The sequence below is a fragment of the Petaurus breviceps genome, unplaced genomic scaffold, assembly GCF_028583685.1.
Source record: "Petaurus breviceps papuanus isolate PSGF00001 unplaced genomic scaffold, PetGlider_PUasm1.0 183, whole genome shotgun sequence".
Lineage (NCBI taxonomy): Eukaryota > Metazoa > Chordata > Mammalia > Diprotodontia > Petauridae > Petaurus > Petaurus breviceps.
Window position 1 is genome coordinate 13,147,875 of NW_027185791.1, and position 16,147 is coordinate 13,164,021.

Here is a 16,147-nt window from a genome sequence, read left to right on the forward strand (position 1 = left end):
ATCATTGGAATAGATATATTGAAAGATATAACTTTAAATTTACCTGAGGGAAGATGCCAATTTTCAGTAAGGAAGATAGGAATTAATACAGGTTTAGTGGAAAAACTAAAAATGGACCCAATCATTTTGCCTGAACATTCTGAAGTAATTACTTTAAAGCAGTATCATGTGCCAGGTGGGCAAGACAAAATTACCAATACTAGAAAGGAATATGTTGAGGCAGGAGAATTAGTTCCTACAACCACTCGATGGAAGTGATCCTATCTGGCCGGTACAAAAATCAGAAGGGGTATGGAGAATGACAGTGAATTACAGACAATTGAATAAGGTGCCTCCTCCCTTGTATGCTGCCATTCTAGATACCATCACCTTAATAGAAAGGATCCAGAAATATGATGGGACTTGGTATGTAGTTACTGATTTAGCCAATGCTTTCTTTACCATCCCAATAGATTGCAAACCATGGGATCAGTTTGCTTTCACTTGGCAGGGCAGACGATATACTTTGTCACAAGGATACCTGCATAGTCCTATTTGTCATAGGATTGTGGCTGAGCATTTGGATGAATTAGAAATGACTGGTGTATAGTTCACCCACTACATCGATGATATTCTGATACGGGGGGAAATGTAAAAGAAGTGGAAAAGAGTCTGATTCTTTTAAATGAGCATATGAAAAGCAAAGGGTGGGAAATTAACCCTGCAAAGATTTAAGGACCAGCTCAAACTGTAAAGTTTTGGGGTATACAATGGAATAAGGGACGAGAGATTCTCCCACAAGCCTGACAAAAGATTCAGGATTCTCCTAGCCCTACCAATAAGAGGCCCAAAAATTTATAGGATTGTTTGGATTATGGGAAAAACCATATTCTGCATCTGGGACAGATTTTGAAACTCTTATATAAAGTTACTAGGAAGAACTATGAATTTGATTGGGCACTTGAGCAGAGTAAAGCTTTTGAAGAAGCCAAGGTTGCTACACAATTGGCCCTAGATTTATGGTCTATGCAAAACAGCCCAGTGGAATTACAAGTGACTGTATAGGATGAATATGCAAACTGGAGTTTATGGCAAAAACAACAAAGCCAAAAACCTGAGGATTTTGGTCTAGGAAACTCCCTTCATCTGGAGTTCAATATACCCCTTTTGAAAAGAGGTTGTTAGCTGCATACTGGACTTTGGTAGAGAATGAACAACTGACTCTAGGCTACGAAGTGACATTAAGGCCTAGCATCCCAATTATGACCTGGGTAATATGACCAGCTTCTCACAGAATTGGACATGCACAAGAAGCTAGCATAATTAAATAGAAATGGTATATTCAAAATAGATGTAAAACAGGCAAAAGTGGAGTTTCTGGTCTACATGACTCTATGGCAAACATAGATACTGAGGGAAATGATGCATCCCCTGAACCAAAGCAACAGTTGCTACTACAATCCATGATAAAATGGAATGACAGATATGGATTAACTGAACAAAAGAAACACGCATGGTTTACTGATGGAACAGCAAAATATTTGGACTATAAAAGAAACTGGAAAGCAGTAGCCTATGACCCATGTACTAGGTGGACTTTGGAAAGTACTGGGACAGGTGAAAGTGGTCAATATACTAAAGACAGCAAGGAGGACAGCATCATATATTTATGGATTGTGGATAGTAGATAATGGGGTCATCTTCCCATGAATGCCCATGTAGAAAAATCAAAATTGATAAATTCATGGTGAACAAGTCTGGGGCAAGGAATTATGGGAAGATATATGGGACATGTCTTTGGTTACTAATTTGTCAGTTTTTCAGGTAGATGCTCACGTGACCTTCACCATGCCAGAACATGAGTACAATGCACATGCTGATTGACTAGTAAAGATTACTACTCAACATATTGTCTCTACTGACACCAACTGGTGATCCAGTACTAGCAAAATGGGTCCATCAAACAGCCAATCACTTAGGGGTCCAGGCCACACACAGGTGGGCACAAGATCGAGGTGTTCTCTCATATTCATTGTCAAAACAGGTAGCAGGGGAATGTCATATATGTCAACTGGAAAAGGAACAAACTGTTCCTCAGGTAGTAACTTGAGAGATAGCAAGGGGAAAAGTTCCAGCCCAAATCTGGCAAATAGATTATATTGGTCCCCTATCCCCAAGATAAAGGACACAAATTTACACTTGCTTATGTTGACACCTCTTCAGGTGTATTAATGGCTTGTCCTTATAACAATGTGACACAGAAAAACAACTGTAAAACTCTAGATCTCGTAAGTCTATATTATGGAACCCCAATGAAGATTCAAAGTGACAATGGGTCATATTTCAAAGGTAATTGAAGTGCCCATCAGAAATTATACACTAGAGCCCCCTTAAACCTGCTTAGAGGGACCCCTACTGGGTTCCTTGGAAACCACCTAATAGGCTCCAATAGTAAAGAAATGTTTCACCTGTGTTGCTAAAAACATGCCACAGATTCCCACGGATTCAGGTCTGTTTCGCTTCAGTAGAAATAATACTAAGGCTTTGTTGCAATAAGAATAATACTGAGAATGTTTTGCCTCAACAAGAATAATACTGAGAAAGCTTTGCCTCAATGGAAACAATGCTAGCCCCTTAGAAACATATTCTGTTGTCAGCAATCACATTGTCTATAAAATTATGTCTAACAGAAAGCTAGAGGCTGTCTTTCGGTCTGAGAGGCAGCCCTGGCCGGTTAATTAAACACTCCTATCAAATTATAATTGGCCTAGCTGTCCCGTTATATCTCGGTGTCCATTACAGTAATGAAATGAAGAGATATTGTATATTAAACAATATAGAATATATATATCACGTTCCATATTATCCACAATCATTTGGGTTAATTGAAAGAATGGATTATTTAAAGAACAATTAAGGCAGTTCTAATAATTCATATCATCAGGATTTGTTCACTGCTTTACATAATTTGAATAACAGACCATTGGGAAGAAGTACACTTCTAGCCAGAATGATGACCCCAAATCTGCAATTCGGAAAACAGCAAACATATCAGATCCCAAATATTGAGTATTAGACTGAGAGACAAGATATGGTGTCCCAGCACCATTTCCTGGAACACCTGGTTTGGCAGGATATGATTTACATTGTTTAGAAGACTTTTGGTTGGGTAGAAAAGAAAGAAAAATCTCTACTAGAACATGTATGAGAAACCCTAAAAATCATTTTGGATAGATATTACCTAAATCAGGATTAGCAGCTCAAGGAATACAAGTATTGGCTGGAGTAATAAATTCTAATTACCAAGGAGAAATTATTGTGTCATTCCAAAATTTGGGTGAAGAACCCATAGTTCTGTAAAAATGATAGAACAGTTGAAGTGATTATTATTCCTTGTGAAACAATACCCCTTGTGAAAACTTGACTCTCCTTCCAAAAGGTATCAAAGGAACTGAAGGGTTTGGTTCTACTGATAGAATAAAACTGGGACCTAAAGTATGGGTAAAGTGGAAGCCAGACAATATTCCAAAGGCTGAGGAGATTATAGCACATGGAAAAGATACTATTGTAACTGTTGTTTTTTCAGGAGATGATTACCAAATTGTGCCCTTAACTCATATATTCTACTGTGAATGAGGCCGATAGTGGGGTCATCGACTTCAGAAACACAGCTGACCCTACACTTGTTTCTTTTTGGCTTTTTGTCTGTTAAACTTGTTTGCTAGTTGTTTCCTGCAGGCCGAGTACTCTCCACCAACATATGACTGATGGCTTAAGCCAGGTGTCACCCCTGTCCATGACTTCTTGATATGTCACCCCTGGACCTGGTGTCAACCAAGCTCCAGATGCCAACCACAGAACTGACCTGTTGGGGCAGGGGAAGCTCTATGTCCACTTTCTGCAGGAAGTAGCTATGGAGAAGTGACCTTTGCCCCTTATCCTGTGATTCTGAGTCCCATTTGTTCAAGGAGGGAATGATGGAATGCTTTTGCTCCAACCTCACCCTAAAATACTGTTTTATATGCTTGTTTTGTGTCATCCCTGTTATATTGTAAAGTTTTGTTGACACCAGTTACCCCTAAACTCCCATTAACCTATGTAATGAAATGTACTGTTAATGTATTTTTGCTATGTAAAGGACATGAAAGACCTTGGGGCTTAAAGTTATGGTAATGTGAATTTTAGATCTTCCCTGCCCCTTGACAGACCTAAGGGAATTTGAAGATCTTCCCTGCCCCCCAACAGGTGTTGGCACAACAATACTTCCTCAAGTTACTTTTAATGATGACTTTTTTTTTACCAATCATAAACATGTACATTACCAATGAACACTTTAAAGGGTCTAGCTTTAACACCTTTGCTTTTTCTTCCTATTTCTAAATACAGTAATCTACAACAAATTACATTGAACCCTGAAGAAAAAAGCAAGGGAAAAGTAAAACAAGGGGCAGCTAGGTGGTGCAGAGAATAGAGCACTGGCCCTGGAATCAGGAGGACCTAAGTTCAAATCAGGCCTCAAACACTTAACAGGTACTAGCCGTGTGACTTTGGGCAAGTCTCTTAACCCTAACTGCCCTGCCTTCCCCCTCAAAAATGCCAAAAAAGAGTAAAACAAGCCACTGTATCACCTACTCATCCTGCAGGAACTTGGAAGGCATGGAGTTATTGCTATGAATTTAGTATTATTTTACTAAGTAATACTATTAAAAGTTTTTAAATGTCAGGAAGCTAGTTAGAGTATAAGTACTTTTAGAGTATAAGTAAAGTTTCAGAACCTTTTCATGCAGAGGGGAAAAAAAACTACAAACAGCATACATACTATGTAAGTATACTTTATTTAGTCTAAATTCCATGACTAATAATTTGTATCCAATCATTCTACTTCTATTTCTCACAAGCTTAACTCTACTATAACTCAGAACATAGAGAAGATGGAGATATCTAAAATACAAAAGAAACTCAGAATAATTTCCACAACACCTGCAACAACATGAGGGAAAATTACTTCAGTCAAGTACTTAGTTACACACCATGTCTTATCAAGAAACTACTTATTAATGTACTATATAGCTTGAAATATATAAAACAACATTCTTTTAAAACACAACTCACACTTTCTTGCTTTTGTTTTCACTTTCAAACAGTAGTTACAAAGTAAGAGCTATTGGGCTCTTGGCTTTAGAAACTAAGAGTCACTACTTCTTAGTGTATATGAATTTGGCATAAATTTTTGTTTACAGAAAATAGTCTAAATAATATGCAAATTTTAAAATCTTAAGACAATTTTTGATCTCTATCTTGTGACAAATGAAACTATAAAGAAAATGAGAAAAAAATTAAATTATTCCACCCCACTATGCATAAGAAAGTGTTTCCTTGTTGGCATTTGGGTTATCCTAAAGCTTAGAAAACTGTAACTGAGGAAAAACTGAATTAGCATATATCTAAGGAGGGTGCTTTTCTGGTTGCTCACCACAATGAAATTTTTTCATATTAATCAGACATTTTGAAAAGACAAGATAAAAAAGTTTAGCCAATAACTGCCCATTCTGTGCTTTGTTAATGTGTAAAAAAAGCACAAATCTTCTCACAAAGACCTCAGTCAGGAACACAATATGGCATTGTGGTAACATCACCAGACTCGGTTGCAATTTCATTATAGACCCATTTTCTATTACAGCGGCACTCTGGTCCACATTTGTTTGAGTTACACTTGGGACATGGATAGAAGCAACCCAGGCAGTTCTTCTCCAGACAGTCACACAAGTCTGCACCATTACAAAGCAGCAGGCCATTCTTGTCATATTTCCTCGTCGCTCTGCAAGAAAAAAGTCATGCTTATAATTCACTTTGTTTTCAATATTTAAAGTGAGCTATCTCTAGGTAAATTTCATTTTTAAAAATGCCCTTCACACTGTGGTAACAGCATTGTGGTTAAACATAATGATATTTACATATGCATTTTGACAATGACACCAAAGAAAATTCAAATCAACTTGAACTGCCAACAATAAAGAAAACCAACTAGTCACATACAGTAACACCTCATTTATCCGGCACTGTTGAAGAATTAGGTTTTCCATTTAAGGGAGCTATTAAAAAAAAGATAGCTTAACCACCTTCAAATTCCATTTAAAAAAAAAGTTTGGATGGAAATCTTTCTAAAATTCATTTTACACATATCTATTTTCTAAAATCATGGACAGTAAACTTAATTAAGCCCTTTCTTGATGACTCAAGAACATAAATTATCATACAAAGATGTAAAATGATAGTTTTTCTAAGACCTCTCCTGCTGTCAAAACCATTTGACTCTTTCAGTGCTCCCCTTTTAAAACTGCTTTTCATATGTTGTCATCTGAGAAATCAGAGAGCCAAGGCTGTTAGAACTGTGTATCAATAAGAGCATTCTCTTTTTTCATCTTGTCTTTTCAAAATGTCTGATTAATATGAAAAGAGTATGAGAGCTTTCGTGCCCTGGATTTGTAATTGCTAATAATATTTCTATTAACAGGGAAAGCTTCATAAAAATAATTCCTTATTTGAAAAAATTTCATTAATATTGTGAAGATGATGTGCCTCATGTCAGCATAACAAAAGTACGTCTGTAAAACCTGCATTTGCTCATTCCACATTGGTCAAAAATAGAAATGGACTTCAGCAAAACTGTCTAGTTCCTCCTTTGTCTCAAGTCCTCTCCTCTAAGTGGCAAGGCCTATACTTCCCCTCAATTTAGTGTCTAATTGCTTTCCTTTCTTCATCTCTTTCCTCTTAAAATAGAGAAAGACCTGACAGCAATTATTTAGCTTACTGATTCTTATTTTGTTATAAGTTTATCAACAGTAACCAGTATTGTTAACTTAACCATCATATTTCTTTAATTTTGAAACAAAATGTTCTGTCCCCTGTTAAGAAATTTCAGGTATCAGTAAGTATATGAGGTTATTTTATGCAAATGTATAAGGAACAGGGGAAGGAGAGAGGTCCCCAAAATCATACTACTCAATGGAGAGAGGAGAGGCAGAAGAGAACTCTCCAGAACTCGAGCTCCACTTCCTGCAGACTCTTTTTTACGAGCTGGAAGGGATCTTAAAGATGTCCAACACCTTCATTTTATAGATGAAAACACTATGCTCAGAGAAATTAAATGCCTCCGAGGAAAAAAAAAATCTGTCAAACAGGCAGTAAATAGCAAAGCCATATGATTTAAACGCATTAAACATATATTCTACCTGATCTTAGCCACAAGGACAAGAGCAAAGGTTATTCCTGGGAGTAGCTAGGGGCAGACACTTTTCTTTCTCCACCATCAGCTTCTTCGGTACTTCCTCCAGATGCTAGGCCTTCTCTATCTTACCAATGATAATGAAGTTTCTAACAACAAAGTATGTAATTGTAACACAGTTCCTTTAATAGAGGTATTACTGTATTACAAAGGCTCAAAGACCATTCTTTTTACTTACTTCCTGCTTCTTGGCTGTACTCCAGATGGCTGAGGATTCCGTAAGCCTGACTTCCGGATAAGTGGGGTACTACTGTAATTTTAAAAAGCTTTTTTTTAAAAATCACAAACCAAAAAAAAAAACCCCAACCCAAATTACAAATCTTATGTAAAGGAAACTCATTCGACAATCTCACACTTATATGGTAAATTATTATCTTACTTGTTCGCAGAAAAATATTCATTCATCTTTGATTTGTGGGCCTTCTTTTTCTGCTCTCTGGTTTCAGGATTGAAGTCTGCAACCTGAGGTCCTGGGTTTTGAAATGCTAAGGATTTTAACTGTCGCTCTATTTGTTGCTACAAAACAAATAAGACTTGTTAGTAATTATAGCTTTATAGTTTCATATTATTTTTGCTCAAATTGTATTATTCATATTTCTTATCACAACAGCATGGAAATATATAGATGTTTTATATACCAAACTTTAAACAGTGTTTGAATTTTTTAAGAAATTAATTCTTGTCACTGTTAGAAATATGTAAACTCTAAGACCTTAGAATTCTACATATATTTTTTTCATTTTTAAAAGGTCTTAATATAGTCAAAAACCTCATAACAGAAGAAAAAATTCTTATGCTGTAGACAATTGTTAACCTCCACAGCACCTCTTACATAAAATTATCCCTTTACACAGCCTAGCTCAAAGCCTCACCACTCTCACCTGGATTATTGCAATAGCTTTCTAATTGGTCTCCCTACATGCAATCTCTCCCCTGCTCTAATCCATCCTCCACACAGATAGCAAATTAGTATTCCTAAAGCATGGTTGTGACCATGTCACTTCCCTGCTCAAAAAATCCTCACTGGTTCCTATTGCCTCCAAAATCAATATACAGTCTTTTGTGCCACGATTAAAGCTCTTCACAATCTCACTCCAGCCTATCTCTCAACACTGACTATACATTCTTCCTCATCAGCCGAAACATCCTACTTCTCATGGCATCTTAAAGTTAATGTCCAAGCCCCTCATTTACAGATGAAAAAACTGAGGCACAGAGAGGTTGTAACCCCCAGTTAGTAAGTTCTCGAAACAGGATGTGAAACCAGTTCTTCCTGACATGAAGTTCAGCACCACACCATGCTGCCTGCACCTCATTCTTTCATCTTCTATCTCCATGGTTTTTGCACAGGCTGTTCCCTGAGCCTTCTCACTTCTGACTCTGAAAATTAATCCCCTGGGGGCGGCCAGGTAGCACAGCGAGTAGGAGCACCGGCTCCAGTGTCAGGATGACCTGGTGATCAAACCCGGGCTCATATACTCAGCACCACACCCAGAAATAACTGGCCATGTAACCCTGAGCAAGTTACTTAACCCCTATTGCTTTAAAAAAAAAAAATTAATTCCCTGGCTTCCTTCAGAGCTCAGCTCAAGTGCCACCTACTCCAGGAGAAGTCTTTCTTGACCCTCTCTATGGCTAGTAGCTCCCCACAAATAATTTTACATGTATTTTGCATTTAATTTTCTATCTCATGTTTTTTTCCCCTTACTGTAATCTCTTGGAAGACAAGGATTCATTTGTCACAAAAAGCTTTTGTTCCTGTGGGTTATATCTATCAATATTTACTGTATTAGAAATTAAAATGCCATAATATTATTTTGAAAATAGTTTTGACCACATAGAAAGTCTTGGGGCCTGGCCCATAGCAGACACTTCATGCTTGTTGAAAGAATGAAATATGAATCCAGGACTCAACATCAATGTCAGTATCAGGTGCCTATAATTAGGTAGTAGAGCAATATGAGTTTCCAAATATAATCAGGTGTTTAGCTGATGTCCCTGTAGGACAGGGAAAGGGTTCAAAACATAACTGTGAATTCTTGGAATTGTAGTCAAAGACAGATGGTCCTCCTCCCATCTTGGGAGGGAGGGAGACCATGAGTTGGAGCCAGGGGTAGACTTCCCCTCCCTGGTTGCCGTCTGCTCTCCTCTCTTACAGCAGGAAAAACTCCAGGTATGGCATAAAGTCCAGCCCTGCCTCTGATAGTATCATTGTCTCACAAGGCAGAAGTTTCTCTGGGACTACAATTCCCAGAATTCACAGCTAGGTTTTAGAATTCTCACTGACCTCCAGGGGAAGTCTTATAGCTTAACCATTATCAGGTGTCTAAGCAGTGACCAAACATTATATAAACTGTAAGCTGGCAGTAAAGTATCTTAGTGGGCAGGTATTTATAAAAGAGAACTCAAAATCTATTAACCCACTTCTAATCCTATAACAGTTCTAGAACTGGTTCCAACCAGCACCACCCTTATCAAAAAAATTCTAGAGATGTGGATTTGAATAATGTGGACCCACAGAATACAACTGAACTGATGGATAAACTTTAAGTGAAGGATTTACTCTATCCAAGACCCAGAGAACAGGAAAATTCTCACTTAAACTGGTCATTTGACTAAACTAAAATCATTGTTCAGGTAAAGATTACTGGATTTTTAGCTTTTAATTTACAAATTTACAAAGAAGAATCCGAGTACTTGTATGCCTATTTTGAACACTAAAGTAAAAAGAATGCTATTTTGAGGAATAATTAAGGAAGAATATCGAATGAAGCACAATAAAATTTAGTTTGACCTTTATCTTCAATAGAAGAGAAACTAACAAGGGATATTCATTAGGCATGATAAATGGGGAATAATATCATAACAAGCCATTAAAATATGGTTTAATTATTATGATAGTAAATCAGTCTAAAAACTAATTAGGATTTTGCTCTGGCTTAAAACAAAACAAAAATTTATGACTATTGTAACACCTAAATCTGTTCTACTTGTAGATATGGCCAAGAAAGTCATAAACATTATTTTTAAAAAATCACATCAGTACAGCATTCTAAGTAAAAATATATGAGATCATTAATTTTAAAAACACAAATATACCAACATTTTAGAAAACATGATTTTATTGCACTGGACTAAAATTTAAAAGATTTTTTAATATTTTGTTCAGTTTTATTTCAGTTCCAATACTATATTATATAAAATCAAAGAACCAAAATCAAAAGGTATCTTAGAATTCATCTAGTCAATCTCCCTAAGGTGTTTCGTTTCTTATGCCGCAGTGTACTTAAATAGAACACACCTTCTGCAGGAGATGCTACTTTTTCCTTAAAAGGAAATGAAACTATCATAAAGACTTAATTAATTAGTACAGAAGACTGAAAGCTTGAACCACTGATATAATTTCCTGATTGTCCGAATACAAAAACCAGCACAGAAGTCAGTGACTCCTTTCTTAAGCTCAACATGGACTTCTGACCTGCAGGTCACCACAGCAAATGCCAGGGCAAGGAAAGGGTGCCCAACTGAATCAGTGCTGCATCCTTGATGAACATCCTTTCCATGCTACTCCTAAGTAAATTTCCTTTTTGTTAAGGAAATTTTTAAGAAAGAAAAAAAAATGGCCTGTAAGGGTCTCTTTTCATTGCAATCCCAAACCTGTATCATCAGACAGGCTGAATCAGATCTGGACTAGAACATCTAGTTTCTCTCTAATTCAATGAAAGACTGAATGGGTAAATGATGTTCCTACATTATGTAGGTGTCACTATTCAGGAAATTCCTAAATTACTAACAAATTGCATTCCAAAAAATTGTTTTCAAGTCACCTTTTTACACCTCAAACCCCATTTTCTCACAGGAATAATGTTGCAAAGGTGGATTGAGTACTCAAACCAGGTCACAAAAAGCTTATCATAAAGCCCAAAATGCTTTGTAATACACAATAATGTTTCTTTGAGGAAATACATTCAGAATTTCAATTTGAAACATCCTGAGCTTGTCTCTCCTCCCACAAGGTAGCCCTGGTAAATCTCTTCTTTTACCACCACCACCTCCTAGGAAGTGGGAATAGAGACATGCCAAGCTCTAAGGCAATGGAGGACTTCTATTGTTTGAGGCAGGGACTCCTAGGGTTAGAGAAAAAAGGAACTAGTTTAGAGCCTGAAGCAGGATCTGCTGCAGTCATGTGGTCAGAAAGAGATGCAAGGAAGGCAATCTCTAGCAGCCTGCAGCAGTCAGAAGAAAAAGTGTGGATTTGCCATTTCATTAACACAATGCCTGTCACTTAGTAGTGCTTAAAATCTTAATGACAGACATATTAAATTCAAGAGAAATCTATAGTTCAGGTTATATCAGATAAGGCATTCTTGTATAACACTAAATTTTTATTTCATACCAGTTGCTTCTGTCCAATTTGACGATCTCGCTCAGGAAGACTTGAGTCTGCATGTTCTTGAGTAGAACTGGTTTTTTCATTATCAAGTTCAGATGGTTCACTCATTTCTGATCACTAAAAAAAAATTCACAAAAGTGACTCATTCAAATATTAAGAACTTGTAACATTAGATTAGAGAGATAATTTGTGTATTACCAACTTTAGCTAGCATACTATTTTTTCCTTTGTTTTTAATTGCTGAGTCTCAGAAAGGGTAGTTGGGACTCCCTACCTCTACTTTCACTCCTTAAACTTCTACAATCTGGCTTCCACCCTTCACCCCTCTGTCCCTCTTCTCTCAAAGATTTCTAGTGACTCTCTACCAGAAAGGTAGTGTCTTCAGTCTCCTTTGCTCACTCCACTCCTTTTCATCTGCTAAATTTGTGAGTATCCCCCTTCACCCTCTTACATCTGCCTGGAGAACTCACTCTCGTCGCTTCAACTTTAAGGGATTGACTTTAAATTGTACATTTGTAGCCCTGATTTTTCACCTAAGCTCCAGCCTAAAACCTCTAATTCCCTGCCAGACATTTCCATTTTTTCATTTAGTTATTCTCCCAAAACAATTGTGCCTCTAAACATTTTTGTCCATATTATCATCTTTCTCCCAATTACCTTGGCTCAAATCCTCTGAATGAACTCATACTTCAGAGCTGCTTTCTTATGCTACCTTCTTAAATGTGCGTCTTCTCTCTCCCTAACTGAAACATAAACTCTGATCTGTAGCATCTTAAAAGTGCTGACAAGGCAGAGAAATTACAAGAATAGTTCTCAAGTTGTCCCCAGATTACATTCCTCAACAATTTGCACTACTGAATTGTAAATACCAAGAACTGGGGGGAAAGAGGGATCTTTGAACATGCAGGAAGGTGCTAACAATAACCAAACAAGAAGTTTCTAGGATAAATTCTAACCCCAAAGTTAGCTTCTACTAATATCTAGTATTGAACAAACTACTTACAATGCTTAGATCAACTAGGTTACATCAATTAGATCTATATAGTAAGTCCAAAACAATGCTTTGAAAGTGAATTTTTAAAACCAGTTTTAAATTAATGGTCCCTAAAATGGTCAAAATATTTTCACTAAAATAGTTATAGCAAAGGTTTATTCATCTCCCTCTTACCTTCAACTACCATCACTAACTCCCACACTTGCTAAGTGACATTTTTGAAAATTGTAGCAAATCTGGTCAAAGCAAATTTTGTAAAGGGATGTAGGTGATCACTATATCATTTAAGTTAAAGCTCTAACAGATGGCTCCCTCAGGGACCAAGTCCACCGACATATCCACCCACAAAATTGCTCGACAACCCGTGAAAATATGTTGCCATTATGAAAATGCTCTTCTCTTCCTGTACAAACAATTTTAAGTAGAATAAAACAGCACAGAAAGAACATCATCAAATCAATAACTCCAATTCAATATAATGCTGATAATCAATAACTTTAGCTAAACCCTCTAAGTGGACCTCCCTATCCAAGTTTTAAGCATTCGCTCTGATATTTCCTAGAGACTTTTATGGCTAACAAAAAAAAACTCCAATAACAACAAAGTTTTCTGTGACCAGTAAGCCACATGATAGTGGAGATAGTATTAGATGCTTATTACCTAAAACCCACAGTAAATCGTACCCCTCTCAACAGTTGGTTTACTAAATCCGCTTGGAAATCAATCTACCTTAAATAGATAAATAATGACAAATTTTTTTCCCAAGTCCCTGCAGGCAGAGCAGAGCTCTTTCACTCACTTTCTTTTACTCCCTGTTTGTAATGAAGACTCTCACAGAGCCCCTTAATTCTCTGGCACTTGCGACTACATTTGAAAAGTCCACGTTCTGTGATTTCTCACCACCCCAAGTATGACTTTGAGGAAGAATAAAGATGAAAATGAACCCACTGTAAAGAAAAACACCAATCTAGAAGCCAGCACCGGCCCCAGCATTGGTTTCTACACTTTCAGGACTTGCAGTTTTTTCCCTACAGTTTTCTCTCGCAGAAACTAGCGTGGTAAAGGAGAGGCATACGAACCTTCTGAGGTTCTGAGTCCGAGTCCAGGTGATCTGTGTGGAGGAGGGAGAGGCTGCGAGCTCACTGCGGAGAGACAGACACAGACAGACACGGAGAAGGGAGGCTGCCTTCTCTGGTTTCCTTTGTTTTGCCAGGAAGCCACAGATTTCTCCAGGGAAAGGTCCAAGGCCCCAAAGGCGCTCCTACAACTAAAGCTCCTCTAACGAAGGCTGGGGAGGAGGAGGAGGAGATGCCTTTTTACTGCGCCCTCCACCACCTCTGCCACGGGGCCTGCTGACACGGGCGCGCCCAGGACGGGCCCCGCTCTGCGCGCCTCCCCGGCCGTCCCAACCAGCCGCTTCCCCCCGAAGTTCGGACCAGCTCCGCCATGGCCCGCCGGGCCCTCCGACGATTCAGCTGAAGGCCTGGGGCCCCTCCGCCCCACGTGTCTTCGAGGCCCCGCGCCCGGGACGAGGCCCCGCACACATGCTCGGTGGGCGAACACACCGGGACGCGGGGGGGGGGGGGGGGGCCCCGTACCGCCGCCCCCACCCCCACCCCCCGCCCTTTGTGTTTAGGGCCCCCCCCCCCGCGCCCCGCCGCCTCCGCCTCAGGCCCAGAACAAGGCCCCGCACACATGCTCCCGGGCGGGTGTGCATTAGCTCGGTGGGCGAACACACGGGGGGGGGGAGGCCCTGTACCGCAGACCCTACTCTAACCCCGGCCTTTGGGTGTTTGCGGGCCTCCTGGGCCCCTCCGGCGCCCGCTCACACCGGACGCCACAAAACGCTTTCCTTTCCGTACCAGGCCTTCCCTCTTCGGCCCCTGGGGGGACGGACGGTCAGGCCGGCCCTTGGCTCCCTCGCCCTCACACCCTTCCCGGGGGGTTGGGGGGGGATTCATTCCTCCAGATGAAACCGGGGTCTCGGGGTCTCCTCTGGCTCCCTTCAGCGCTGGGGGGCCCAGCCCCTTCCCCCTCCACAGCCCCCAGACCGGTGGCCGCGCTTCTCCCCTCCCCCATGCCCCCCATCTTCCCCCACCCCCCTCGGCTGCCGGCTGACCGAAGCTGTAAGAAGAGGAACCCTCAGGGGACAGGAAAAAACAAACCTCACTGAAAATATTAAAAAAGGGGGGGATAAAAGTCAGGGAACCTTTCTCGAGGAGAAAGGAGAGGGTGAGGGAAGGACGGGGAGGCGCCTCCGCCGCGACACTAACCAGACAGACGCCTGCCAGCGGCCCAACCAGCCACACCGACTACAGCCTCCGGGCGAGGACGGTGGGAGGGGCCTGGGCGGGGCGTCTGGGGCACTGCGCACGCTCCCCCCGCGCTCTCCTATTGGCTCCATCGATGACTGACAAGCTCCCTGGGGTTCCAACAGCCCCTACCCCCCTGGGTGAAAAGCCAGGTGGGCTCGGAGGGTGGTTGTTACTTTTGCCTCCTTTTTTTGTTTGTTTTGTTTACTAAACTCTCCCCCTGATGGGGGAGGGGATCCCAGAAGGTCCAGCAGATACTCTGGCCTTGTCCAGGCCCAGAAAACCTGCAACAGTGTCTGGAAAGAATTCAGGGTCTCAGGCTTAATTGGAGGGAGAGTTGTAGAAGTTCATTGTTAGGCTTCCCTGAGAAGCGGGCAAGAATCCTTTAGGGGACCGGGGAGTGAGAGGGGTGCAAGCTTCCACCTTCCCAGGGTAGGGCTGCCATGGTCAGGGCTGGCCTCAGTGCATAGACCAAGGTCAGAGCCGACCCAGATAAGACCTGGGCCAGGCCGCAGGAGACTGAGGGGTTAAGTGAGAACAAAGGAGTCCCAAGGGGTGGCCTAGGCCTAGTGTGGATAGGGTTGGGAAAGGAATTTTACAGATAACAATTTTACAATGCAAATTGCAGTTACAATTTCACAGACTGGTTTCCCAAGTTGGTTTCACAAATTGACCTAGACCCCAGGTACCCCATCATTCCCCCCCCTTAAACAGATGACACCCGAATTCATTTGGGGGTACAGGACGATGATCTCAGCTTCCCGAGCTACTTCCCGCTGGGGAGGGGCGAAGAGCTGTCCCTGCCTCTCAGGGTATGGTTCAAGGGGTGGGGTCCGTGGCCAAGGTCCGGAATTTGGCCGATGCCAGGTCCAAGGGGTGATGGGTAATGACTTCGGCGACGGTTGGTACTCAGACTGAGCCATCACCTGCAAGTGAAATGCACTGAGCCTAGAAGAGACAAGCTTAGCAAGGAGGTTAAGCAGACAAGGACCAGGAAAGGGGCCAGTATAGGGAAAAGCCAGGACCACCATGAGGAAGAGGAGGAACCTGGTGCACTAAGGGCTTCATGAAGTTCTTCCATCCAATTGGCCTTTTTCAGTATATTTTTGGTGCGGAGTTCTACCTGTCAGGAATTATTGATATACATGCAGCAGGAGGTGTTAGCTAGGGCACAAACACCACAC

The 16,147-nt window shown here is 40.6% G+C and overlaps 1 protein-coding gene across 1 annotated transcript; it reads right to left on the reverse strand.

The window, feature by feature from the left end:
* Positions 1-4,795: 4,795 nt before the first annotated feature.
* Positions 4,796-12,436, reverse strand: ARL14EPL (ARF like GTPase 14 effector protein like). The gene is made up of 4 exons (XM_069087753.1): positions 12,315-12,436; positions 11,661-11,774; positions 7,644-7,780; positions 4,796-5,797 (listed from the first exon to the last, which is right to left on the reverse strand). The coding sequence occupies exons 2-4, from the start codon at positions 11,763-11,765 to the stop codon at positions 5,578-5,580; spliced, it is 462 nt and encodes a 153-aa protein (XP_068943854.1). The 5' UTR covers positions 11,766-11,774; positions 12,315-12,436; the 3' UTR covers positions 4,796-5,577.
* Between the last annotated feature and the right edge of the window lie 3,711 nt (positions 12,437-16,147).

Bases quoted from the DNA above. Each gene is read 5' to 3' on its own strand.
- ARL14EPL (XM_069087753.1), bottom strand. From the start codon at position 11,765: ATGAGTGAACCATCTGAACTTGATAATGAAAAAACCAGTTCTACTCAA. The intron at 7,781-11,660 runs GTATGAAATAAA...TTTGTTTTGTAG, and splicing joins AAATTGGACAGAAGCAACTG to CAACAAATAGAGCGACAGTT. The intron at 5,798-7,643 runs GTAAGATAATAA...TTTTTCTTGCAG, and splicing joins GAATATTTTTCTGCGAACAA to AGCGACGAGGAAATATGACA.